At 41.2% G+C, this 27,195-nt stretch overlaps 1 protein-coding gene and 1 non-coding gene across 2 annotated transcripts; both read left to right on the top strand.

Moving 5' to 3' along the window:
- On the top strand, positions 1–26,121 carry RBMX (RNA binding motif protein X-linked). Its single transcript, XM_073358459.2, has 11 exons — positions 1–108; positions 1,566–1,691; positions 1,875–1,981; positions 8,854–9,025; positions 10,145–10,264; positions 10,659–10,773; positions 13,076–13,201; positions 13,290–13,378; positions 13,889–15,151; positions 16,054–16,141; positions 19,685–26,121. The coding sequence occupies exons 2-9, from the start codon at positions 1,583–1,585 to the stop codon at positions 14,194–14,196; spliced, it is 1,146 nt and encodes a 381-aa protein (XP_073214560.1). The 5' UTR covers positions 1–108; positions 1,566–1,582; the 3' UTR covers positions 14,197–15,151; positions 16,054–16,141; positions 19,685–26,121.
- LOC140917816 (small nucleolar RNA SNORD61) lies at positions 1,733–1,806 on the top strand. Its single transcript, XR_012161007.1, has one exon. It is a non-coding gene; the product is annotated as a small nucleolar RNA SNORD61 (small nucleolar RNA).
- Positions 26,122–27,195: the final 1,074 nt, after the last annotated feature.

The following is a 27,195-nucleotide window of genomic DNA, read 5'->3' on the forward strand; positions in this document are numbered from 1 at the left end:
TCGCGTTCGAGGCGGTGACGTCACTTATATAAAGGCCTGCAGCGCCTTTGTTCGCTCTCTCATTGCGCAGTTGCAGCGCGGCCTGCGAGGACGGGAACTGGAGGGGAGGTGAGCGCCGGCCGGCCGGCGGGACAGGCGGGAACGGAGCGGGAGAGCAGAGCTGAGCGGGGCAGGAAAGGGGACGCCGAAGGGAGAGGGAAGAAGGGGTTTTTTTGGAGGGGGCCAGGTCCCGACGTTCCGTCGGGGAGTTAAACTTCCTCCCGCTCTGGTGTGGGGTGGCCGGGCACTCGCTGCGGTTGGGCGCCGGGCACTCGCTGCGGTTGGGCGCCGCGCCCGCCTGGTCGCTGGATTCTCGGGGTGAGGAGCGGTGGCCGCCATTTTAGGTGTCGGGCAGTTTTCGGGTCCCGCTGGGTGGGCCTCGCGGGGGGTGTGTGTGTGTGTGTGTACACGCGCGCTCGCTGTGGGGAGGGGCGCGGCTCTTTGTTGCGTTTGGGGTGGCTCGATGCCGGGCAGACACACGTGGTCTGGTAGTTCCCAGTTCAGCTGCTGCGGCGACCCGCCTCTCCGGTAGGAGATTCTCCCCGCCAAACGTGGCCGCCATTTTGTGGTAGCGTCGCGAGACTGTTGAGGGTCTAACGCTCCCATCCCCCGCCCCCTCCGCTTTGCCTGGGGCTCACGCGCCTCTGCCTTTGTGACTGGCTGCGGATCCCGCGTGCTCTCGTCTCCCCGGCCGCATTGTGGCTGCCGAGCCCTCGGTATTCCCGGGGGGGGGGTGCGCTCTGGTTTTCCCGCCACTGGAGTTTGGGGGGCGGGTGAAGCAGCGTTGGCACATTCCTCCCCAGCTGCTGAGGCCCATCTGTCCTGCAGTCGCGATTTACACCCGGCCCCTGGAGCGGCGTGGACGGGCCAGCCTAATAGCAACATGCTGAAAAATGCACCCTGGTTTCCAGACTAGGCTTGAACAGTTTGGAAATAAGAGCTGACCGGCCGAAACCGGCCTGAAGCGAATTACTCTGGGATTGTTTTGCATCATTTGAAACGTAGCTGCAGGGTCCTGTTTCTTTTCCTCTGGTAAAAGATTTTGTTTTGTTTCCATAGGATTTAAAAATTGTTCCTTCTGCCCATAAAACATCATTCCTACATCATGTGCAGTCAGTTAGAGCAGGGCTTATTACGGTCTCCTCAGCACCGCCCCCCCCACCCCCCAGTTTCTGTATCCCGGCACTGTATTTTATAGCATGGCTTCCTTCCAGATTTATTCAAATTATATAGGTTCATCTGTTAGAAATACTATTAGGGTGCTAAATATGAATATCGTTTTGTAAAATTGATGCTTTGTTCTGTGTCTAGCTATCATTCTTTCATACAGATGATGGTCTCTGTTTCTTTCTCACTCTAAAGTTTCTAACTGACTTGGTTAGAAGTCACTCTTATATATGGTGAGGAAGGAGAGGGAGGGTGTGTGTTGAAATACTTTCTGGAGTTCACACCTTCTTACAAAAAGAGAATTAAAGTACTTAAATCTAGTGCCATCATGTCTCATTAATATAACTTATGTTTAATAGGTCCTACTAGAGTCAAAATGGTTGAAGCGGATCGTCCTGGGAAATTGTTCATTGGTGGACTGAATACAGAGACAAATGAGAAAGCTCTTGAGGCTGTATTTGGCAAATATGGGCGCATTGTGGAAGGTAAAAATAAAATTTCTAAATGGATACTAACTAAAAGTTGTGCTGTGATGAATCTTATGGCATTGATCAGCTGAAATGATACTGCTCTCATAGTCCTCTAAGAAGTTCTGAGCACGTTGTAAGGGGTAGGTTATGCTATGAGACTTATGAAAAGTAGAATAACATTTAGGTTTATATTTACAGTTCTCTTGATGAAGGATCGTGAAACCAACAAATCCAGAGGATTTGCTTTTGTCACATTTGAGAGCCCAGCAGATGCAAAGGATGCTGCCAGAGATATGAATGGAAAGGTATGATCTCTGTTTGATAAATCATGCTTGTTTTATCACTACAACAGTGCAGTGTCAATATTAATTATTTGAACTTAATAGCAGTGTGCTTTACAAACTAGATTTGTATTAAGATCTGAGAGACAAGTCCTACTGTAACAAATGACCAAATTTCTTTTCTGCTAAACTTACAAATGCTGAATATAATCTTTGCTAACCCTGTAGAACTGGCATTTATTAAAGCTTCTCTTCCTGTCCCAGGATTTGAGGGTGGGGGTGGGAAGCTTCCTGCTCAGGAGAATAAGAGGGAAGTTAATTTATGTATCTTTGAGAATCAGGATGCCTTTCAGATGGAGTTTTTAGCTTTTTGTTATACAAATTCTTTATCCTATCTGTTTGTAAAGCCAAAAGCTACATAACTCTAATCAAAGTCTAAATTTTATTATAAACAGCATCTACTGTACTGAATTGATACAAATGTAATTTCTTAATCTGGAAGGATGGGAGTTCGTGTTATATTGACATATTTTGATAAATATGAAGTTGAAGAAAAACAGTTCCATTTGTTTTTGGAATTTGAGACAGTTACTCAAGTCTTTTAGTGTTTGTTGTTCTTGCTTAGAGGATATAGATAAAGGATATCTGCTTATTAAGCACACCTAAATTTGTCAAATAGGTACCAGATGCGTGATATGGGAAGTGGCTTGCCAGCTAACTCATTCAATAGTAGTAACAACCATGATTGCATCTGTGCTCCTTTCTCAAATCTGGCAATTTAACTAGGAACAGTAACTTTTGATGATAGGAAAGGACTGAATTGCTTCATTTAAACTGATATGCAAATAATGTAGCTATGCATTGTCAACTTTTTATGAAATAAGTGAAAAGGCCCAGAGTAGTAATGGGGATACATAGCCTAAGATCTGTAGGTCACAGGCTAGTATGTAGCCCCGGGTGGTATTGCAGTTGTGTTCTAAGTGGGAGATGTCTGTTGTTGCTGACCAGCATCACAGCCCTCCTTTTTTGCAGCCTCTTAAGCTCTGAACAACTATGTAGCAGGACTGAATTTACTTTTTCTTTGGAGGTGTCACCTTTAAATCAATTGACACATTGATGGGGCAGTTGAGGAAGCTTGTATTGATATTACTTGTCTTCCATAGCTAGAGTCCTTTAGTTGTCATTTGGCACTCTTTACTATTTGGTTTATATTCAATCACTTGAATGTTTTGAGTGCATATCTTAAAGTGTGATTTAAGCATTATATTTTGCAGTGTTTCAATAGGTCTTTAAGTATCTATGGAATCCTGGGAATGGAACATCAATGTGCTGGTAGTGTTCTTAGTTAAAACATTTAATTTCAGCAGAGCTCTCTTAATCCTTGCCTTATGTTGTCTCACAGTGAGAATCAAATACAAACAGTAAAAGCTAGCTATAACATGGTGTCCGGTCAAACTGTTTGAGCATGTGTTCTTGGTGCCCATGCCCAACTTAGTGTTACAATAACTTGTGCCACCATTGTATTGTGCCACCATTTCAGAGATGAGCAGTCTTCCTGAGTCAAAGTTTACAGTCCTGTGACTTAGAAGGCAGTCGGACTCTTACTGACTTGTAGACAGTTCCTTAAAGGTGCTATTCCAGGATTTACCTCAAAATATGCATGTTACTGTAATACTGAGAATTATGTAGCACAATTCTAAAGTCCTCTTAAATACTGTTTAAACCAGAGTGGCTTGGAATAATTTGTGCTTTAACTGCTGAGGCACTAGAGATTAGTGACTGGCTGAGAGGATTTGATCATTTGACATCGTGTGTAGAGTACTATTCTAAAACTGCTCTTAAAACAAAATGATTCCTTGTTCTTATTTTAGGTCTTCTGTATAATGGTATAACATTGGCCACACTTGGAATTTTTAGAATAAATGCCCAGTGTATTAGCTAAAATAGTGGCTTGTTTATATAATATTTAATTGTATTTCTTTGAGATCTGTGCATACTATTTTAGAATGCACCTCCTGCATCACTGGACTCTTAGAACCTTTATAAAGTGGTGCCTTATGGGTTGTGTGAGCACCCTCTCAATGCCCATAATGTTCTGAAGGGTGGTCCTAAGTGTCCAACAGCCTTTGATTCCTTCTTCCTGTGATAAACTGCAGATGCATGGGGTGGAGGTCCTTACATGAGAAATCTTTAAAAACTTTAGGTTTTTAATAGTAGCTTGCTTAGTTTCTGGGCCACAGAACAGTTAAAATATCTGCATCTGCTTAAATTTGGATCCACCGCATTCTGGGTCAATTATGGTCAATCCTAGAGGAAAACTGAGGTAAAGTGATACCTTCTGTGCGGCTTGCTTTTTTTATATAAAGAGGGAGACAAAAGGTGTAAGTGAGACATGTATTGTATTGGACCAGTTTCTGTTTGGTGAGAGACATTACCTCACCCACCTTCTCTCTAATATCCTGGGGCCAATACAACTACCACACTGCATCCTTCATCTTTTTGTCATTTGAATGTTGTGGAAGATATCCAAACGCTGGTGTTCTGTAATGCTATTCCTCTACACCTTAGGTCAGAAAAGACACATGCATTTCTCCAGGTTTTCTATAGGACAGAGCTCCCATGAGCCAGAGCCTTGTTCCCATAAAGGGGCCTCTTCAGTTCCATGGTTTCCTAAAGTGGGAAAGCAACAGAAGTTTTCTAAATAGGAAGTAGCAGCCTAAAGCAGGCACAGGATTGTTAGGATACAGCAAGACTGACCTCTTGGAAAAAAAAATTAAACCAGGTCTCTAATAAGTTATTGGCTGACCCCCTCCTAGCCAAAGAAGCGTGGGAGTTCTGTGCTTTTGGTTCTTTCTAACAGCACAAAAGAGAGCACAACACTTCAGATTGGTCAAGTTATTCTGCCTTTTACACTCTTACTTGTAGTAAGTCTCAAGTTTGATAGTTGCTGGGAGTCGATAGCTTTGCTTTGATCTCTGTTGGGGATGGGTGATTCTCATCCTTGTGGAGTGACATTACCACGGATCACTGGGTTTGGGCTGCTATTTGGTCCATATGAGATTGAGTTCCATCCTGTGCTGCCTCCTAGCTTCTTTCCTATAAGTTTTCAGAGATCCCTCACATGATCTGCTATTCAGGATAAAACTGAGTTCTCTAGTAAGGATGGGCGTCAAAAGAAACAGTACAGTTCAAGCAGTACAGAAGAAATTACTTCATAATGCTTCATCATTCTGAAGAGACTGTTTTCATCCTGTAATGGATTTAAAGAAACTGAACAATTACATCAGAGTTCAAATTATGTGTCGTACCACAAGCTTTTATCCCTATTTTTCACTCTGAAACGGATTCAGGCATAAAGTGCATACTTTTACACTGTAGTCAGATTAGCTCACAAAGTACCATTGCTTCTTCATAGATGGTGATCACTACAGATAAACCCTTCTCTGGAACTACCCTTGGCTCTATTAGCCAAGGCTTTTCTACTAAGGAAGGCATTTGCCAGATGGTCGTAATGAAGGTGCTCACAGTGCAGTTTTCATGAGATCACGGTGAACATGATCTTTCAAGGACACTTCCAGTCACACGTTTATGATTCTAAGTATGACCTCTGCCTACCTGCGAAGGAGATCCTTGCATCAGTGGTTGGTAGTGCCATACAGTCCAAATATAGGTGACTTGGGCATAGTGTTTATTATTTTACTGAAGGCTGTCCTAGAGTCATCAGTGGGCTGATAGGTCTTTCTAGTACCAACTGTTGCAGATGCATTCAGTTTGGTCTGAGAAAGTGGACTGTTCATGGTCAATAAAACATGTGGAAAGCCAAACTCTGTATAAGAGTGTCTGGTTGCAAGCCATCAAATGAACTTGAAAATCCTTTCTGCCTTTCAGTCAAGGACCACATAATACAAAGTGTCAGGACAGTATGACAGCCTGGTGTTATGATAGCAAGTGCTCATTTCTAGCTGCTCTATCAGGAAACAATGGACCTGGACCTGTTACCTTGCTAATAATGAAAGTATTTACAGTTTTTGCATCCCTGCCTATTTTGGCTAATTGAAGCTGAAGTCAGACTACAGAAACAGTTATTAATGAGCAATATAAGAAGAATGACATGTCTATTAAATGCCTGCCAATGCACAAACTAATCCATTGACATCTTATGCTTCAGCTAGCATGGTGTTACCTGAAGGTTTTTAGGCATTAATAGCACACCTTGGTTCTGTTTCTTGGAAATCTTTATAGCTGTTGTCCAAGGGTAATTCTCTAATCCTCACTTAATTAGAACCTTCCCAGTCAAACTTTTATAGGGTTATACTGATTGCCCATTCCCAGCTGCCGTGTAGGTAGTACACCAGCAACTGTAGTTCTTTGGAGGGTCAGCACCTGTATGGCTTTTATAACCATGGCTCTGAACATCAGTATTTGTTGCAGAGTATCTAGAGACCAGGTCCCTATTCTAGGCACTGCACAAACTAGTAAGGTGATCGCTGCCCCAAAAAAGTTTATAAATTTAAGCTTAATACATGATCCAACTATTGGATGTGCTGTGTTCATAAGGCTGTCTTGGGCCCAGCAAGCGAAAAGGTGTTAGTAAAACCCTTGTTCTGCGGATACAATGCTAAACAGTTAAAGGTGGTTTGGGGTTTTACACCGAGTTACTGTTGGCTGCCATTGTAGTAACCACTATTTAAATTTCTGACCTTTTATGGACACGAGGAGAAAGGGAAATAATTAAAGTATTTTAACTTTAAGGCTTTAAAATTAAGGCTTTTATTTTTAATTCTTGTTTTTCAGCTGTAGTCTCCTTTTTATAGAGTAGACCCTTGTTTGAGCTTTCCCAGAAGGCGCTAAAGATTATAGTAGCTGTCTAATCCCAATAAGACTGTTCGTTAGATTGTCTTGAGTTGTTGGAATTAAATTCTGTTTGTTTTAGAATCAAACAAGAAGCTTATTCATATGTAGGAAAAATAAAAGCAAAGAGAAAATAATGCAGCTTGTGTCACTAATGCTTTTCTTCACTTGCATCCTAGCTGCTGGTAAAACACAGGCTCTGCATATTATCCTATTAGTTACTTTAAGACCTTTGCAAACTTACTAGCATTGGACTGTCCCAGGCACTTGTAGCTGGCCTTTTTGGTCACAGGTTCACAGCACCTGCTGCAGAAGGTGGTGATATCTTGGCTGAGTAAGCCAGGGTTTCAATGAACAGAAAGCAAAAAGATAGGAAAAGTAACATGGGGAAGGAAAACCACACATTAGGGAGTTAGGTGATAAAAGGCACTTAAAGCTTGCATTCCAGGTATTCAGAATTTCTAAATGCCAGATGGTCAATGAGGTATTTTGGTTTCAGAACAGCAAAAGCACAAAAGTGTCAGGAATCTACAATGAGCCGGGAGAATGGTCATGATGAAGCTTGCTCCTTCCAGTCTTTTAGTGACCTTCACACAAATTATGTCCAAGAAGTGATGGCATCCTCATGCAATTGAAACTAACCAATCAAAACACTTGCTTCCGTTTCTAGAATATTTCAACTCATCATGACAACTGGTGGCTTTTCCATGTGCCTTGAAGATGCCTTGTCATAGTAGTTCTAACTTAAACAATCCAGTTTACCAGTGTTTGTGTCTCCAGCTTGTATCCAATAGACTGAGTTGGACTCTTGGGTAATTTAAGACTACAGGCTTCTGCACAACACAAGCTATGGGAGAGTGCTTGTACTGCACCACTGGCAACTAATTTCTATAAAGCTTCAAAGCTGCGGGCGATAAGGGGGTGTCACCACCTACAGGCATCTCTTTCCTTGTGAACAATGGCCTTAGAATCACTAACTGCAGAAAGGGAGAACTAAAATCGAGTTGATTCTCTTTAATGAGATGTTGTATTTAGCACAGTAATCCTAACTATTTTTGTCCTTTTTGAGTTCTGGGCAGAGTAGATGTTCGGAAACCTAAATAACACACACCTTTCACAGAGCCTGCAGTCTTGGTAGATAGGCTCAAATTCTTTAAGGACTCTTGACTCTTTGATTCCAAAACTTGTGATAACCCAGCACATAATAGGCTGGTAACAAAGCAGCTGTAAAACTTTGAGTTTACTTGTTGAATATATTGAACATTGAGCTTGTATTATGGCCACACAAGGCACCCATTTCTGTAGAGCCATGCCTTTAAATCTAGATCTAGAATCAGCTCTTGCTTTTTAAAAAAAGAAAAAAAATAGTGGTTTCAGAGAACCTTGAAAACAACATAAACTGACTGTCACCTTTTTGAGTAGGTAGCCTGATGCAATAGTGCAAAGGTATCAACTGCCCAGTTCATTGTTAATTCTGAAACTGCCTTTAGTTTTCATGCCAACTTTAATTTAGTTCACGGCTGATCATCTTCACAGAAACATCAAGTGAACACGTCCAGCTGCCTTCCCATGTGCCAAAAGCTCCAGCTGACAAACCTTAAGCTTCATCCCTGGAACTTCTGGATGCCACTATAGTTTGGTACAAAAATCCTGTGGCTTACTGAAAACTGAAACTGGAGAGAGTAGTACATACATAGCACATATTTAAAACAGATGTATGTTCTAAGTTAAACACAACAGAAATACCAGAGTTCCAATTTCTGAAATTGCTGCAGATTTCCATTAAGTGCCACAGGAGCAAAGGACCTTTCTGTAGAACTTACTCCTTCTGAGTACATTCCCGGTTGTTTATACCGGCATGCTGAAGATTCAGAGCTGTTCTAGAATTACAAACCTACTTAATTTATAATGTAAAAGCCCAGTAACAGTGAAGCTGAATATAAGAATGGCTCTACTGGATCAGACCAATGGTCCATCTAGCCCAATTGCTTATTTAAGACATAGAAGCATAACTGAGCACTGAGTAAAGCAGCTTCTCTTTTTAGTCATTAGATGGGAAAGCAATTAAAGTGGAACAAGCAACCAAGCCATCCTTTGAAAGTGGTGGTAGACGTGGGCCACCACCCCCTCCAAGAAGCAGAGGTCCTCCCAGGGGCCTTAGAGGTGGAAGAGGCGGAAGTGGAGCAAGAGGACCACCTTCAAGAGGGAGTCACTTGGGTATGTATTTACATATCTGATAACACTTGGACAACATGGAAGACCATCAGATTTGGAAGGTGACAATATCCCTCTGAAAAATCAAGCCACTGAATAAAGTAGTCCTTGTTTTTAAATTAAAAACAGATGAAAATGTGCACTCTGCAGTTGAGTCAAATTATTGGTTCAGTAATTAGACTTAAATCTTCTAGTGTGTGAGGGTTCCTTTCTGCATATAGCATTCTGCTTGACTTTTGGCTCAAACAGAAAGCAAAACTCCTCCCTTGCAAGCGAGGAAGGAATCTGGTGTCCTGGTTTGAAAGTCATCTTGCAGCTGGGAAAAAGGTGAACGCATTGCAGTCTTACTGCCAGAAGACAAAACTCAATAAACAATAGCTGCTGACTTCAGGGATTGATCCTTTGACGGTCAAGCTTAATTATCTGGCAAGATAGGGATCTGCAAACTTTGAGCACTGCTTGTTTAATATAGCGCTGTTTAGAGCTGTAGCTTTTAGGAGAGATACTTGACTGGTTATCCTTTGATGTAGAAAACGTTAGACACACAAGATTTTGTTAGTTTGTCTGGATACTGGACTAAAATTAAGCAAGCTGCTTTCTTAATCGGAGAAGCAAGTAGCCCCTTATCTGGGGTGTAGTTGAATCAAAACAGCCAGAAAGCAGTTCTGTGAGGTCTGTATAGTGGGTCCTGCACAACCTCCAGGGTAGGATGTGGTCAAATCTGCTTTTAGGCTGCTCTGCTCCTTATTTGGCCACAATATCTGGAAGCAGTGGACTTGTGCATTATCTAGGCTACATGACCATGTAATCTGATTTACGTTACTCTTCCTCTTTTGGTCACACTGCATCTTTTATTCCTGACTGGGGCTTCCCAGATTTGACCGCTGTACCAAAAAAAGAGCCATTATGGAATCTCAGGGAGCATGCATGTGGCCAGAGTGTTACAGTTCTTCTCCACTTGTCTCCAAGTTCTTCCTACAGACTTCTGCTCTGGCTTGGTGGTACTGATTTGCCACTGCTTAAGCATCTCAAATTTTAGCCCTTTAACCTGCAGGAATATAAAAAATGGCTTATCTAGATCTTCCCATAAATGATCGGTTGACTGACTCTTTACCTTTTTAGGTTCTTCTAGGGGGCCACTTCCAATGAAGAGGGGGCCACCTCCACGAAGTGGCGGACCTCCACCCAAAAGATCTGCACCTTCAGGGCCAGTGCGTAGCAGTAGTGGAATGGGAGGGAGAGGTAAGGAGTTGTTCAATGTGTTTCTTTTTGGTTGTCTGGAATAACGAGGCTGGATTTATTCGTGCCTGTAACAAATCACCAATGACTTCAAATCAAATTCATTTTTTTGTTAGCATAATGTTTATGCTTGTATAGCTATTGTCTCTTCATGTCAGCAAAACTTTCAGATCTGTGACTTTTTAAAGATGTTCCTCTGCTGCTGTTTTTTAGTTTTGAGTAGCAGCCATGAAACAGTATTGCACTGAATGCAGACTATAGCAAAGTGATGTCCTAAATAACTCTGAACTATGCTGTTAATACAACTTTGCATTGAGGAACTTCCTCTGCAGCAGCTGTCCTTCATGCTTGCTTCATTTTTAAACAGTTGATTTACGTGAATTGTACTTCTTTAAAGCTCCTGTATCACGTGGAAGAGACAGCTATGGTGGTCCTCCACGCAGAGAGCCAATGCCATCACGGAGAGATGTCTACATGTCCCCAAGAGATGATGGTTATAGTACAAAAGACAGGTAAAGTTAATGCATTATAGTTAAAGCTTAATACCAGGGTCCTGATTTCTTATTTTGTCTGCAAAGAATTATGCTCACCTATGAGGAGCTGGTTGAGAATTTGAAAGTGGAGGGTAGCTTAGGTGAAAAAGTGATCATGAAATGGTAGAGTTCTTGATTTTAAGGAATGGTAGGAGGGAGAACAGCACAATAAAGCTAATGGGTTTCAAGAAGGTAGACTTTAGCAAACTCAGGCAGTTGGTAGCTAAGATCCCATGGGAAGCAAGTCTAAAGGGAAAACAGTTCAAGAGTTAACAGTTTTTTCAGAGAGACTTTATTAAGGGCACAAAAGCAAACTATCCCTCTTTATAGGAAAGATAGAGGTATGGTAAGAGACCACCCTGGCTTAATTATGAAATCTTCAATGATTGGAAACTCAGAGTCCCACAAAAAGTGGAAACTAGGTCAAATTACAAAGGATGAATATAACCAAATAACGTGAGTATGTAGGGACAAAATTAGAAAGGCCAAGGCACAAAATGAGATTAAATTAGCTAGAGACATGAAGGGTAACAAAGCATTCTAGAAATACATTAGAAGCAAGAGGAAGACCAAGGACAGGGAAGGCCCATTACACAATGATGGTGAGGGAGAACAATAACCAAATGTGGAAATGGTGGAAGTCCTAAATGACTGTTTCAGCTTTCACCAGAAAGGTTATTAGCAATCGGGCATCTAACATGTGAATACCAGGGAAAAATGAGGTAGGATCAGAAGCTAAAATAGGGACAGAACAAGTTAAAAATTACCTAGACAAGTTAGATGTCCAAGGCACCAAAGCCTGATGAAATACATCCTGGAATACTTAAGGAGCTAACTGAGGAGATATCTAAGACATTAGCAATTATCTTTGAAAAGTCATGGAAGAAGAGATTGATTGCAGAGGACTGGAAAAGGGCAAATGTTAGTGCCCATCTATAAAAAGGAAAATAAGGACAACCTGGGGAATTTCAGACCAGTCAGTTTACCTTCAGTACCTGGACAGATAATGGAGCAAATAATTAAGTAATCAACTTGCAGATAATAAGGTGATAAGTAACAGCATGGATTACAAAGCATGTCAGACTAATGTAATGGCTTTCTTTGACAGGGTAACAAGTCTTGTGGATGGGGCAGGGGGGGAGCGAGTGGTAGATGTGGTATAGTTAGACTTTAGTAAGGCTTTTGGTACTGTCACATGACATTCTCATAAACAAACTAGGGAAATAAACTGTAGATGGAGCTACTATAAGGTGGGTGCATAACTAGTTGGAAAACCATTCCAGAGAGTACTTCAGTTATCAGTGATTCACATTCAATCTGGGAGGCCATATTGAACGGGCTTCTGCAGGGTTCCTTTCTGGGTCATGTTCTGTTCAACATCTTCATCACTGGTTTAGATAATGGCATAGAGAGTAAACTTACAAAGTTTGCGGACAATACCAAGCTGGGAGCAAGTGCTCTGGAGGATAGGATTAAAATTCAAAATGATCTGGATAAACTGGAGAAATGGTCTGAAGTAAATAGGATGAAATTCAATAAGGACAAGTGCAAAGTACTCCAGTTAGGAAGGAACAATTGCACACATACAAAATGGGAAAAGACTGCCTAAGAAGGAGTTCTGTGGAAAGTGATCTGGTGGTCATAGTGGATTACAAGCGAAATATGAGTCAACAGTGTAACACAGTTTAGGGGGGCGGGAAGCAAATATTCTAATATGTATTAGCAGGAGTGTTGTAAACCAGACACAAGAAATAATTCTTCCGCTCTGCTCCATGCTGATCAGTCCTGAAGTGGAGTATTCTGTCCAGTTCTGGGCGCCACGTTTTGGGAAAGATGTGGACAAATTGAAGAAAGTCCAGAGAAGAGCAACAAAATTGATTAAAGGTCTAGAAAACATGGCCTATGAGGGAAGACTGAAAAAATTGGGGTTGTTTAGTATGGAGAAGAGAAGACTGAGAGGTAACATAACAGTTTTCAAGTACATACAAGGCTGTGAAGAGGAGGGAGGAAAAATCGCAGCAAGGGCGGAATAGGTTGGACATTAGGAAAAGCTTCCTGTCAGGGTGGTTAAGCACTGGAATAAATTGCCTAGGGAGGTTGTGGAATCCCCATCACTGGAGATTTTTAAGAGCAGGTTAGACAAACAACTGTCAGGGATGGTCTAAATAATACTTAATCCTGCCACGAGTGCACGGGACTGGACTAGATGACCTTTCAAGGTCCCTTTCAGCCCTGTGATTCTATGATACTCCTAAATAATATAACTATCACTTTTTTCTAGTTATTCAAGTAGAGATTATCCAAGTTCCAGGGATACAAGAGATTATGCTCCGCCTCCAAGAGATTATGCATACCGTGATTATGGTCATTCCAGCTCACGTGATGAGTACCCCTCTAGAGGATACAGGTACCTAGCATTATATTTTTCTCAGCTTCAGTCACACTCTGTCACAACACTGATTTGTAGTAAGTCTCAGCAGTTTTTCTTCTTATAGTGATCGTGATGGCTATGGTGGTGGACGCGATAGAGACTATTCAGATCATCCAAGTGGAGGCTCTTACAGAGATTCGTATGAGAGCTATGGTAAGGACCCATTTTGAGGATATCGTAGCAGAGTTTGTAAAGGTTTCCTAATCCTGATTTACTAGGCTGCTTGCATTTAAGGGGGAATGTCACATTCAGTTTTCTCCTCACAGTGAAAGTGAGAATGCAATTATTAGTTTATTTAACAAGATGATCAAATGATTACCATAACCTAACGAAGCAAAGTCTACAGTTCAGAATTGCGACTATCACTGGAAAATATGGCTGAGTTTCTTCTCTAAAAATAACAAGTTGTTCTGGAATATCCCCCAAAAGAGCCTGCTTGAAATAAACACCGTCTTCAGTCCTTTCAAACAGTCTTTAAATTCATTCGCTGCCTGATACACGGCCCCCACTATAAATGTCCTAACATGGCAGATTATATTAAAAAGTTTCAATTCGTACAAAAAAGTAACAGTAAACTTTAGTGCAGCAATTCTGTAAATTCAGATTTAAATTGTTATATATAACTTATAGTGTTGCCATATTACCTGACCATTGACCCTGCAGGTAACTCACGTAGTGCTCCACCTGCACGAGGGCCCCCGCCATCTTATGGTGGAAGCAGTCGCTATGATGATTACGGCAGTACACGAGATGGATATGGAAGTCGAGAAAGTTATTCAAGCAGCAGAAGTGATGTCTACTCAAGTGGTCGTGATCGTGTTGGAAGACAAGACAGAGGTCTTCCCCCTTCCATGGAAAGGGGTTACCCTCCTCCCCGTGATTCATACAGCAGTTCAAGCCGCGGAGCACCCAGAGGTGGTGGCCGTGGAGGAAGCCGATCTGATAGGGGTGGAGGCAGAAGCAGATACTGAAAAACAATCATAAACTTTTGGACCAAGACAGATTACTTCTCACAAACCCAAGTGGAAGTTGTTCTATCTTTACTACCAGAGGACTACTAAAAGGAAAAGTTGTTCTTACCTTTTTTTATTGTTGCCTGTTAAGTTTCCCCCTCCATGATTTTTATGCTTTTGTGAGGAAAAGTTAAAACAATGTTTAATTTCATTTCAAAATTGTTAACATTTCTTTCAAAAAGCAGATGTTAAATGTATAAAAGTTGAGCTGTGTACTAGTGTTGTAACTTTCAAAGTAAAAGTTTCCCTGAAATGCCAAACTTCCCATCTGATTTTCCTCATGAATGGAACAAGCAGTTCTAAGATCTTCCACACAACATCTAGCCATCTAAAATGGAGATGGATCGTTCTACACATTCAAACTCTCATTCTAAACAAATTAGTTACTTATGGTTGGAGGGTGGTGGGGGATGTGCCACATTAAAATTTCAGTTTCCTCTTGATTCTGAAATCACACAATATTCCCAGATCAAAATTTCTTCAGATCCTTGTGTAAAGAAAAAATCAGGATTCCATTCAGTCACTAAACCAGAAACAGCAAATGGATAATGCTGAGCATACTTTGCCTTCCTACTGTTTTGCTGGGAATTTGCAAGGACCTCTCCCCCAAAATAAACCATTTACATGTAATAAGTCAACTACAGAATACTGTAAATAAAAGGTTTGACCAGTTCCATCAAAGAAGCTACAAAACGATGCTTACTCATACTGTTTCAAATTTTTGCAACTCTGTGTAGTGTCTCACTTTTAAAGGACCATCTTTGATTCCAAAGGCAAATGGAGAAAATAAGATAAGCAAAGAAGTCTTTCTCTCCAACTTCTCAAAGGCTTATGACTTCATAAAAACAAGTGAATCTTTCAGCATTCCACAACAGATTTAAAGCATCAAATGCCTGTGAAACAGCAAAGATGGGTAAGCAAAGCAAACTAGTTTTTCAGTCTGTCAAAATTGAACCAAATTACCTTCCTCTTAGTACAGTGAGACATGCTGTACGTCATGGCAATGGAAGTGCTTTCTGTATTTAAAACAATATCTTATGGAAAAGCAATGCTGGAAAGCATTAGAAGTCTTCCAAATTCAACATTTCTTCTTATGGATATAAAGCATGTATGGCATCAATTTTGAAACTAAAGCATTTAAGAATGCAGCTCGTAGGCACAATGTGTTGCAAAGTAGGGTTGGGAGGGGAAATTCTATGCCCAGTATGTTTCATTGAAGACACTTAAAACAAGCTGCATGTACTATATTTCTAACAAATATTAAAATCCTGATGAAATCAGGAATTGGCTTAGATTGCCAAATATATCAGCTCGGATATTGGGCATTTTCAAGCAAGCCATTGCAAACTTGACGTTTAGTTGGATGCCTGACTTTATTTTAGTTTTGTGAAACTGCATTATATGGGGAAATTCTAGTACAAGTGGCAGAACCTGTGGTGAGTTGTCATGTCGCAGGTAGAGCCATGAAGTTCAAAAGATGCTCTTGAATATAGTAGACTTGAAGACCTCCAACTAAAAAAAACCTTGTTACTACTCTAGTCCTCAAAATAAATTTGCCGTTCATCTTATGGATTTAACATGGCAGTGCACCATTGGAAAGGAATGAGAATCCATAAGCCATGCAACCTATCACTAAGCCATTCCAGTCCATTCCAAGCCAGTGAACCTTCCACCACTTAAAGAGAAGTAGTAGAACTTGAAACACATTAATCTGCAAACCCAAGCTTGTGACTTTTCTGGGACCGGGATGGTTATAGGTTGGATAACCATTTTAAATCTGTTCTAGCTCTGTCATATCTGTTTTAATTGTTGCAGGTTGATAACCTTCAAAGGCATGATGGTCCAAGGTACAGTTCTGACACGTCTGCATGGATAAGTGACCGCAGCTGTAACAGTAGGAAAGGTAAATTTTTATAATAGCACTGTAACTTTAAAGAAATTTCCTTTTTTTCCATGCTCAAACTTTTGATCTCACTTTTTGGGTGGGGGGTGGAAACCATGCCTTTTTCTGTGCTTGAAAGCAAAATTTCTAGGATGTTTGAACAGAGTACTTTAGCAGGTTGGGAAGTGGCAAGGATGACTGGGAGGGACTTAGACAAGGCCTCTGTGTATACATTTGGGCCATGTGAGATGCACTAGCTCGGCTAAGAGCTCAGTAAAGAGTAGTTAAACTAGTGCAAACTGCTGTATGGATGCTTATTTTGGTTTTTGAGTTCACTTTTTTAGCTTTAATTTAAATTTACTCCTGAGCTAACGAAGCAAGCCAAAATAAGCCTGTTTTAAAAGAAAATGGCCATGCTGCTTTTGCAGTTTAACTTCAATTTTTAACCAGTGCCGCCACCTTTAGGGAGATTTGATCTAAAATTATATGACTGAGTTTAATTTAATATCTAAAGATCTTTTGAGTTTGCTTTTGCTGAGGTTCTCCGACTAAACTGTGGAACAACAAACAAATGAAGCAAAACAACTCAAGTTCTGTAGGTCATTCGCTTATTGTTTAGCATAACAAAACCTACCTCTATCACATCACTGCACATTCCCTTTAATCAGGGGCCCAGCAGGCACAGGAACAGATGTTTCCAGTTTGCTGAGACAACGGCATAAGGATGAAAGGCTCACCGAAACAAATACCTTCCCCCAAAAAGCATAAAAGTGGATGGATTATTGCTCTAACACAATTTTACCAAAAAGTCTCCAGCCAAACAGTTGCAGTAGCAAAGATATGAGTTAACTTGAATCCTGAGTGTACTTCAAAACCTAACCTAAAGCACAGAAAAGATAGGACATTCCCATTTAAAATAAACTACATGAAAAATCTATACTCTAAAAGAGAACCTGCAGAAAACATTGGCTTCTTGTTTGCGCTCTCAAATGCTGCTTTTAAAAAAACTGAAATAGGGAAGCAGGTACTGCCTTGTGCATGTGACTTTCACTGTTCATTTTAGGAAAGTTTTTTGGAGGGTTTTTAGCTGACAGTTGTGACTTACTACGTTGGGTGTATTCACATTATTGTTGTGTTGGAATTGTCATTTAAAAGTACAGTGCCCAGGGAATTACATAGCTTCTCAATTCCCTATCAGAATGTTATAATGTTGCTTTGTAATTTATCTTGACTACTTAAAGCTATTTTGACAGGAGGAAAATATTTACTATCTAGGGTACGCTATTAATTTAGAACATTGCTTTACTCTAGGATTTGTTCCTGCATTAATTTACTCTTTCCCACTACCTATCTAGGACAGTATAATGGATGCAACAAAAAGTTGCATTCCTATTCCTCATATCCCTTATATATATATATACTCACTCACTCACTCCAGAAAAGTAAAATTAGTTAAAAGATCTCCATTTCAATTTGCTGTTAGGACCAGTATTAACATCTCTAAGCCAGTGGTTCTCAGCCTTTCTACATTACTTCAGGAGTCTTTGTCTTGTATACCCCAATTTTCACCTCACTTAAAAACTACTTGCTTACAAAGTCAGACCTAAAAATACTAGTGTCTCAGCACACTATTACTGAAAAATTGCTTGCTTTCTCTTTACCATATAATTATAAAATCAATTTGAATATAAATATTTTACATTTCAGTGTATAGAGCAGCATAAACAAGTAATTGTCTGGATGAAATTCTAGCTTGTACTGACGTCACTAGTGCTTTTCTTATAGCCTGCTGTAAAAGTAGGCAAATATCTAGATGACTTGATATACGCCCTGGAAGACCTCTGCATACCCCCTGGTTGAGAACCACTGCTCTAAACCACTACTAACTGGAGCCCAGGGTCAGAGTTAAGGTACATCTGGGAACTGGGAGACCCAATTTTATTACCAAATTGGTTACAGGTGATCTTTGTGGCATTGTACAAACCACTTAATTTCAGCTTTGGTTTCCTTACCTATAAAAGTTACCAACCTCACAGTGGTAAATGGCTAAGCTGTTTGTCAAGTGCTCTGAAATCGTCTTGTGGAAGGTTTAGTACAGAATTAACTGTATCTGAGTCCAGGGCTCAAAAAAAATCTGGCCAGTGGCAAATAGGAAGGCAGATTTCTAGCCTTAATGGCTGTTAATAAAATCATCCAAAATCAGAGTAGGATGGCAGAATCTGGAAAAATACTCAACTGCTGCTTCATTTTGTGGTGCATCTCTAGTGTGAGACTGACATTTAAGTATGTTTCAGTGATGGTAATTCCACACCTGGCAGGTGAACAAACTCTTAAATTGACACTGTTTAGGAAAGTTTACAAACTTCGGCAAAGGTAGACATTGATCCTTCCCTATACATTACTCACCTCCTCAAACTTCTGCCTCTGACATTAAGAGGCAGACTTCTTTCCTTGCTGAGTCCTCTTTCCCACTTGCATCAGTGGTGGGACTGGAGAGTTGAAGAGATGGTATGTTTGTTTATTCTAGGGGCTAGGGAAGGTGAAGCTTAATACACAAAAAGCCAGAGTCTTGATCAGAACATGAATTCCCCAGTCAAGAGTAAAGTGCCAAGTAAGTGGTGCAGCTTGGACTGGTTGCTAGGCTTTTGCCAAGGCATCTTGCTGGTAGAACTCACTTCTCCATCTTTCAAATCATCTGGCTTAATAGATCTAATTCTCTAGCTATATTAGATGTATTACAAAAATTGTCATGCCCTGGTAGAGTTCAGTTACTGCAGTGAGCAGTTCTACTTTTGGCAATTGAACAAGCTCCTAATGTTTTGGATAATTGAGCTGCTGCTTATGTCAAATATCTTGACTTATCTAGTGTGTACTGGACCAGGTGTAATTCAAAAGATGTTACACTTAAGCATTGTGTGAGGTCTACTGCACCCTGCTTTAGATTTAATATACACAATTTACACTCATACACCTTATTTTCCTAATTCTTTCCTCCAAGAATGGTGGCTGTGCTAATGGAGGAAACCATTGCAATGGGCATTAATGCAACAAGTCATTTGCCTCTACTTTGAAACAATTTTCATATAAACAGTGTCTTGATCCAGCTGATATACTCATCACTCCTTGTAGTCATGTTTGTCCCAGAATGCACTGGTATTCTAATAATGGTCCTAATGTTGCAGGGAACCGAAGTCACTTGCTGATCAAGTGCAGATCATTTCATGAGCGGGAAGTGAATTAGTAGAGGGGACGTGTAGCTGCAATGTTTTTGTTCCCACGGTTGCATCACCAGTTCAATTTGGTCTGAAAACTTTGTCCTATTTGTTAGTTAGTTCAGTAAGTTATAACGTTTGCACATTCCAGGTACAATTAGTGTAAGAGCTGTGCATGTCTTGGGGCACACTCAAATGTTCCAACCTAGTGGGTTTTGCCATCATCTCTTCTTGTGTGAAAAGGGTGCTGAAGAGCATTTAGCTTCTTGAAGTCTAGCCTAAACCGGAGAAGAAACTGCATTACCTCACTGTTTTGCAATACACAATGTACTAACACATTTCCTTTCTTCAGTTACAGAGTGACTTGAAGAAAGCGGTGGAACAATGGATGCGTATTGGGAAATCTAAGGATAACTAGTGCAACACAAATTTTAACCACCTCTAAAAGTGGTCTTGGCCAGCAAGCATTCAGTGTGTGCAGATGTTAATGTTAGCTTTGAAGAAAAAGGTGTTAATTGCCATTTTAGAGCTGTTCTCATTGGAGCATGAAAGGTTACTAATGGGAACATCTGAGAGGAGTATCTCCTTTATAGATGAAAAGTGTGAACTAAGTGGTGGTTGTCTGGCTTTTGTAACAGTCCACTTCCAAGAAGTAAGCATGGGTGTCATCTTGATGCTGCAGCAGAACAAATTTTAGTAGCTGTGTTACTAAATTTTAGTAACTACTAAATTTGTACTAATTTGTAACACAGCTACTAAAATACTAAATTTTAGTAGCTGTGTTACAAATTTTAGTAGCTGTGCTACTGTTAGCTCTTGTCTATGCTGCAGTTTCTTATCCGGAAAAGGCAGCTTTTTTCAGCAAAACAGAGCAGGTGTAAACACTGCAATGCCACTTTTAGTGACAAAACTCTTCAGTTTTGGCGGCGAAGTTAAAGCAACAAAGTGTCAGTATAGATGCTGCTGTTCATTATATTGGCGGTACGGCCTTCCCCAGTATCTTTCAGTGCCTGCCATGACTGCTCTGCTCACTGTTTGGAACTCTGCTGCCCTGCACGCATGTGCCCCTCCCCTTTCAATGCTCCAGGAAGTTCTGGAATTTCTGACATTGAGAGCTCTGGCAGCAAAGAGCAAATCATTAATATGGAATGCTGCTATCTCCTGTACTAGGAACATAGAGGCAGGTGTGTGCGTGTGGAAAAGTGCTGTGCTGTACAGAACCAGGTGGGAGCTAATGAGGGAGGGTGTCTCCGTGCCTGAGGACTGGCTGCTTCTAGCAGCTGTCTGAACTTAAAGACAGCATGCCGACATACTACCACTCTCCCCATACGCTTCAGTTGAAAAACAGATGGGAATCTAGTAGGATGCCCAAGGAACCATGAGCTTGAGGAACCTGCATCGTGTGGTGCTGTACCTGCCCTGTGAGACATTGCAAATCCTTCCTAAAGCAACCTGTGGCGGGTTGCACAGTGGATAGCTACCCATAGTGCACTGCTGTCAGTGCAAGAGCTGCTAGTGTGGATGCGCTCAGCTGACACAAGGAGCATAGCATGGACGCACAACAGCAATTTAACGGGAGTGGCATAACTTTTGTTGATAAAACTCTGTATTGTCAACAGCCTTAGTGAACAGTTTGTGGAAACTGTCCCTCTGAGCTGAAAATGGAGTAAGTTACTTAAGCAAAAGCAGCTGCCCACTTTGCCCACTCACAGTGGTGGGGTGGGGGGAGGACTTGCAAACACAAGAACCGTTTTTGTTTCACTGTTTTCTGCATGGAAAATTAAGTTGCCTAACCTTTAAATCTTTTTGGAGGGTAGGAGTCGGAGAGTCAGAGGCAATATTCATGAACCTAAAATGAGGTGTAGAGGACTTCTGGGGAAAGTTCAAATCCATCCTTAGAGTTATTGGTGCCCTTGTACCAGCTAGCATCTTTCATAAATGATTACTTCCAAATGTGATCCTTCTAAGATAGAGATAATTAGTTTGTATGGAATCTTGTCTTTAAGTACATCTTTAGGTTGTCTGTATTGCATTTGTACTCTGTATTACACGTTTATTGCTTATTTTGCCAATATATGGTAGAAGTGAAATCCAGTTTTCAAGCATCAGTAATCCTATATGCCATCCCTCATCTTTCTCATTGGTGAAGATGCAGTGTCATGGTTAATAAATTTTACATTGACTGAACGTGTGATAGATGCAAAGTGGTGTAAGTGAAGCAGGTAGCTTCAGTTTACAAATTTGGTCATTGAAAATGTTTGTGCCTGTCTGGACAGCTAGGTCAGGGACAAAGTATGGCTTGAAATGAAGATACTAACTTTCTATGTGTGAAGTACTATACAAATTTGAGTTCAACACTGCATTTTAACTAGATCCTACAGAAACAACTGAAGCTGTATGTTGTTCATTCAGTTGGGGTGGGGGGACCTAACTCTAAAACTTAAAGGTGACTGGCAGGATTGTTAAGCAAAATATCCACCTAGTGTTTATCCTGTGCACCCAAACTCCAATGTGTGTGTTCCCTGGTACCCAGTATCTACCTCCTAAAAATCCAGCTTCCCCCCCACTTCTGCAGTTGATCTAGCTAATGTGGATGCAAAAAATTTTCACTCTGCTTTCAGGTAGGCTGGGAGTTTAGTGATTAGTATCTGGAAGTTCTGGATGGTGGACTTAGCTTTGAGTCTATGCAATTTGTAGTAAGAGTGCTGCTGTAGAGTTTTAGGTCCTTGGGTTGTAGACTTCTATATTGATATGGACATTAAAGGTGCACAACTCCTGGAATATTAAACAAAATCCAGTTTTTTGCTTGGAATAGTTCTGATCTCTGATGGGAAGTGGCTAGTTACATATAATACAACGAACCTTTGTACTATGTACGTTACAAGTAATTCTCTTCTAAATTCTGATGCTAGTCTTCGCATTTCATAATTTTTAAGCAAGTATAAGGTTAATGGAACTCTTGAAGTGTCTGATTTAGAGCACATTAACTACTGAATAATACCTCAGTTTAGTTCTATACCTGCCTCTATTCTTGTACATGTTTTCTTTAGTTATGTAAAGCTTTCCCAGTTCCCACATGTTCTCTTTATATTATGGTCAGTTTTGTCAAACAGTCTTAATGAATAGCTGTACCCACCCCTTTCAATTCACTTTGTCAGCTGACCACCAAAATCAGCCCAATGGACTCTTGATTATGTTCAGTAGCTGTGTTTTCAGTACTCAGGATTCTGCTACCAAAGAATCCATATCACTAGTTTAGGTGAGCAACTTGAGGCGTGCCGGTGGGGCTTCCTTTGCTAGCACTCATGGAAAGATAAAGGTGACACACTCATCACTAATTTTTAAATCTTTGCCTTAAGTCTTTCGGGCTGCCTTTATATATCATGAAAGAAAGGGCACCAGTTTATTTTTCTCTGCACAGGTTAGCTTTCAAACTTTATTAATTCAGGGTCAGATTTATTTTTTTTAAAAATGCAGTTGCATCCAAATAACCATGAAGGAATGGCTGCTTATTCAGGCAATCTTGGTAATTGTGGATGCAGATCAGGCATTAAAAAAATAAACTCATGGGGTCTACAAAAAACCCATGGCACTGCTGTACTCCCCCTTCAAAAAAAAGTTTATTTTTTAAAGTATTAAATGTCTAGGTCCCTGGGGATGTATTTCCTCAAATGTAAAATCTAGTTTGGGAATATTAACTCTGGAGAAACAATTACAGCTAGGTATTTTTCCTTTTGATGAACAACATGTTTAAGATAGACTGAATATCTTTTTGAAAGGCATTGATAATTATCTAAACCAGGGGAGCTTGTATTTTTGTCAGTTGGTGTCTCAGTAGACTAATGAGCATTTTCAGGTTACCTTAAATTCCAAATACAGGTATTTGGTGGAAGAAAAAATGTCTTAATACCAAAGATTAAAAACTGATGCAAATAATTGTACTGTGTTAAACTGAAATACTACACAGTTGTCCATAAGAGATAAAAATAAAATATAAAACTGGGGATCACACTTCTATGAGAGAGAGGCCTTGTAATGGGCTACAAATTTGAAGCTTGCAGTCCATGTTTTCATGGCAAGAGGCATGTGATTAAATGTTACTGGTTGTGCAGCTTAGATTGTGAGCTTGTTCGTCTGCTCCAATATTGCTACTACGGCACCTGCTTTCACGTTACACATCTCCAGCAGCTGCCATCTTTTTAAGTATCCTCTCAAACATGTTTCCATCTCTTCTTTCCCCTACTAGTGTGTTAAACAATTACTAGGGTTAAAATACTTCATGCCTTCCTGCTTACTGCAGTGTGTTGCCTTACAGCTTACTGGCTAAATAGGGCTGTTGATTAGGAAGTAAATTCAAGCCATCTTTAAAATAATCCATAGGGGGAGTCACTGACTAATGTTATCCTCAAAACTCTTAGCTGGTGTGCCTTTCTAAAATTGTCTGTCAGTGCTGGAAAAATTAATCTTGAAAATGCAAACCATTTGTAAACTATTGCGTTGATGCCTGCCGTCGCCTGCAGGCAGCCTGAAACAGCTGAGTGTTGTGAAATGCTCCACTCCACGTTCAGTGTGAATTCAAATGTCTTGATTATAAAAATCAGCTATTATTAATTGCTCATGTCTTTAGAAAAGACATCTAGTTTAATGTGCTTATCCAAAACTGCCACACCTTTAGGTGTCAAAAGCCTCTGTCTGCCAAGCTGGCAAAACAGAAGGTTCTGATAACTTCTTCGGCAGGTCTATACTACAGGCCTATATCTGTGTAACTATGTAGTTTGAGCAATATCGTTCTACCAACCTAACCCCTTGTGGAGACAGCGCTATGTCAAGGAGAGAGCTTCTCCTGTCAACATAGTTGCCACCCCTCGAGGTGGATGATTAACAACACCTATGGGAGCTCTCAGGCACAGTGCAGTTGCGCCCTGTGCCGCTCTAGCATTGTACATGAAGACAAGTCCTTTCATGCAGCTAGGTGTTGTCATTGGAAAAACAGTAGGAATAGCTTAGAAAAAATTGGGACTCAGTACATATTTTTAAAATACATTTCATACCCAATTCAGTAAATAAAAACCTTCTGATCTGAAGTTGCTGCAGAACTTCTACTTGTGTGCTGAAGAATTCAGACTTGCAAGCTATGTGAGGTGCCCAACTGTTGTAGTCCCCGTTGAAAGTCCCAGGATTAATATGGTAGACTGGTATTGGATCCTTGTGCAAAATTGCCTACAAATTGGAAAAATTGCGTTTAGCTAACCAAGTTTTGTTTCAAAATGAAGTTGGTTTCAGGAAAGTGTGTCCTTTTAACTCACATGTAAGCCAGCAAGCTGTGCAGGAATGTAGGCTACAATTTTCATAGAATCAGAATATCAGGGTTGGAAGGGACCCCTGAAGGTCATCTAGTCCAACCCCCTGCTCGAAACAGGACCAATTCCCAGTTAAATCATCCCAGCCAGGGCTTTGTCAAGCCTGACCTTAAAAACCTCTAAGGAAGGAGATTCTACCACCTCCCTAGGTAACGCATTCCAGTGTTTCACCACCCTCTTAGTGAAAAAGTTTTTCCTAATATCCAGTCTAAACCTCCCCCACTGCAACTTGAGACCATTACTCCTCGTTCTGTCATCTGCTACCATTGAGAACAGTCTAGAGCCATCCTCTTTGGAACCCCCTTTCAGGTAGTTGAAAGCAGCTATCAAATCCCCCCTCATTCTTCTCTTCTGCAGGCTAAACAATCCCAGCTCCCTCAGCCTCTCCTCATAACTCATGTGTTCTAGACCCCTAATCATTTTTGTTGCCCTTCGCTGGACTCTCTCCAATTTATCCACATCCTTCTTGAAGTGTGGGGCCCAAAACTGGACACAGTACTCCAGATGAGGCCTCACCAATGTCGAATAGAGGGGAACGATCACGTCCCTTGATCTGCTCGCTATGCCCCTACTTATACATCCCAAAATGCCATTGGTCTTCTTGGCAACAAGGGCACACTGCTGACTCATATCCAGCTTCTTGTCCACTGTCACCCCTAGGTCCTTTTCCGCAGAACTGCTGCCTAGCTATTCGGTCCCTAGTCTGTAGCGGTGCATTGGATTCTTCCATCCTAAGTGCAGGACCCTGCACTTACCCTTATTGAACCTCATCAGATTTCTTTTGGCCCAATCCTCCAATTTGTCTAGGTCCTTCTGTATCCTATCCCTCCCCTCCAGCGTATCTACCACTCCTCCCAGTTTAGTATCATCCGCAAATTTGCTGAGAGTGCAATCCACACCATCCTCCAGATCATTTATGAAGATATGGAACAAAACTGGCCCCAGGACCGACCCTTGGGGCACTCCACTTGATACCGGCTGCCAACTAGACATGGAGCCATTGATCACTACCCGTTGAGCCCGACAATCTAGCCAGCTTTCTACCCACCTTATAGTGCATTCATCCAGCCCATACTTCCTTAACTTGCTGACAAGAATACTGTGGGAGACCGTGTCAAAAGCTTTGCAAAAGTCAAGAAACAAAGCTGACAGAAGTGATTGTGGACGTGTGGGGGGGTTGCTCAATTTGTAACACATTATGGGGGTTTGATTTTTTAGAAGTGCTGAGGACTTTCATGAAAGTTGGGCATTGTTTGTACATTAGACACCCAAAACCACTAGTCATCTGTGAAAGTCTTGGCTGCTGCTTACTGGTTCTGGGGCTGTTACCAGAAGATTTTGAAAAATAAAATCACAGGAAATGGAATAACATTTAAAATCGAGAGGATCACAAGAAGCAATAGAATGGGGCTTTATTCCTGTGGAGAATCACATTTTTGAAAAGATGGGGAGTCTGAACTCACGTTAGAAGTTCCAGTGTATAGTAGAAATATATAGTTACTGAAATATCTGCCCACTCTCCTACCATGAAAACGCCACTTCATCGGATGCATGGGGAGGGGAGATTTTATATACACAGAGAACATGAAACAATGGGTGTTACCATACAGACTGTAACAAGAGTGATCGAGACAGGATACAGACTAACGCGGCTGCTACTCTGAAATCTGAGAATAGACTCCCACATTGTCAGCTAAACAGGAAAGGAGGTACAAGTTGCACATGCAGAAATGGTCATGCAATTGTGTATCTGCAATTGCTTGGGTAACTACAGGAACATTTTTGCATGTGGACCTTAGTGGTTCAAATAACGTCACGCTTTCCTTGAAAATGGCACCTGTAGTAGTAGGCCTCAAACTGTCCATTAGTAATAAAACTTTATTTTCAAATAGAGCTTATTCCTGCTGAGTGTTTCTCCCCAGCTGAGCTGTCAGTTACTGTTTTGCAGGCGATAGCTAGATGTATCCAGATGACCATTTCTGACTGACGCTTGGTGAGCCAGATTCCTTCTGCCATTGGGAAGCATGAACTTGTTACTGAATAGGATGCAGGTTCTGGCTCTGCTGGTACAAGCTCTGAAGAGAACAGAAGAAAGGACAGTTGCCCTCTTCTAAATTACAACAAGCTCTTACACTAATAGAATGGGCTTTACTCAGGGCCATCCTTAGGATTTATGGGGCCCTACACAGTATTATTAAATGCCTGTAGACCCCCAGAAGAACCTCCCTCCCCGCCACCATTGTTGACACACCAAGCTTTGTATGCGGCAGACGCTGCAGCAGCCTGGGGTGGGAGGGAGGGACAAGACAGCAAAGTATACTGAGCTGTCCAGCCTGCCTCACGGTGGCGAAGAACAACAGTTCCCTGCAGAAACCCCCAAAACCTGTTCCTCATGCAGAATGCACTGTGCTGGCACATTTGGTTCTGTGAATATGGCCCTTGCCTAAGGAGACTGCAGTGTGCGCTGGGTGTGCAGGAGCCAACCTGCTGTTCTGGTGGTGCC

Source organism: Lepidochelys kempii, chromosome 9 (assembly GCF_965140285.1).
Source record: "Lepidochelys kempii isolate rLepKem1 chromosome 9, rLepKem1.hap1, whole genome shotgun sequence".
NCBI classification, from domain to species: Eukaryota; Metazoa; Chordata; order Testudines; family Cheloniidae; genus Lepidochelys; species Lepidochelys kempii.

Coding starts and splice junctions, on each gene's coding strand:
- RBMX (XM_073358459.2), top strand. CDS start 1,583: ATGGTTGAAGCGGATCGTCCTGGGAAATTGTTCATTGGTGGACTGAAT. Junction 1,692..1,874: donor ATATGGGCGCATTGTGGAAG/GTAAAAATAAAA, acceptor TTATATTTACAG/TTCTCTTGATGAAGGATCGT. Junction 1,982..8,853: donor CCAGAGATATGAATGGAAAG/GTATGATCTCTG, acceptor TTCTCTTTTTAG/TCATTAGATGGGAAAGCAAT.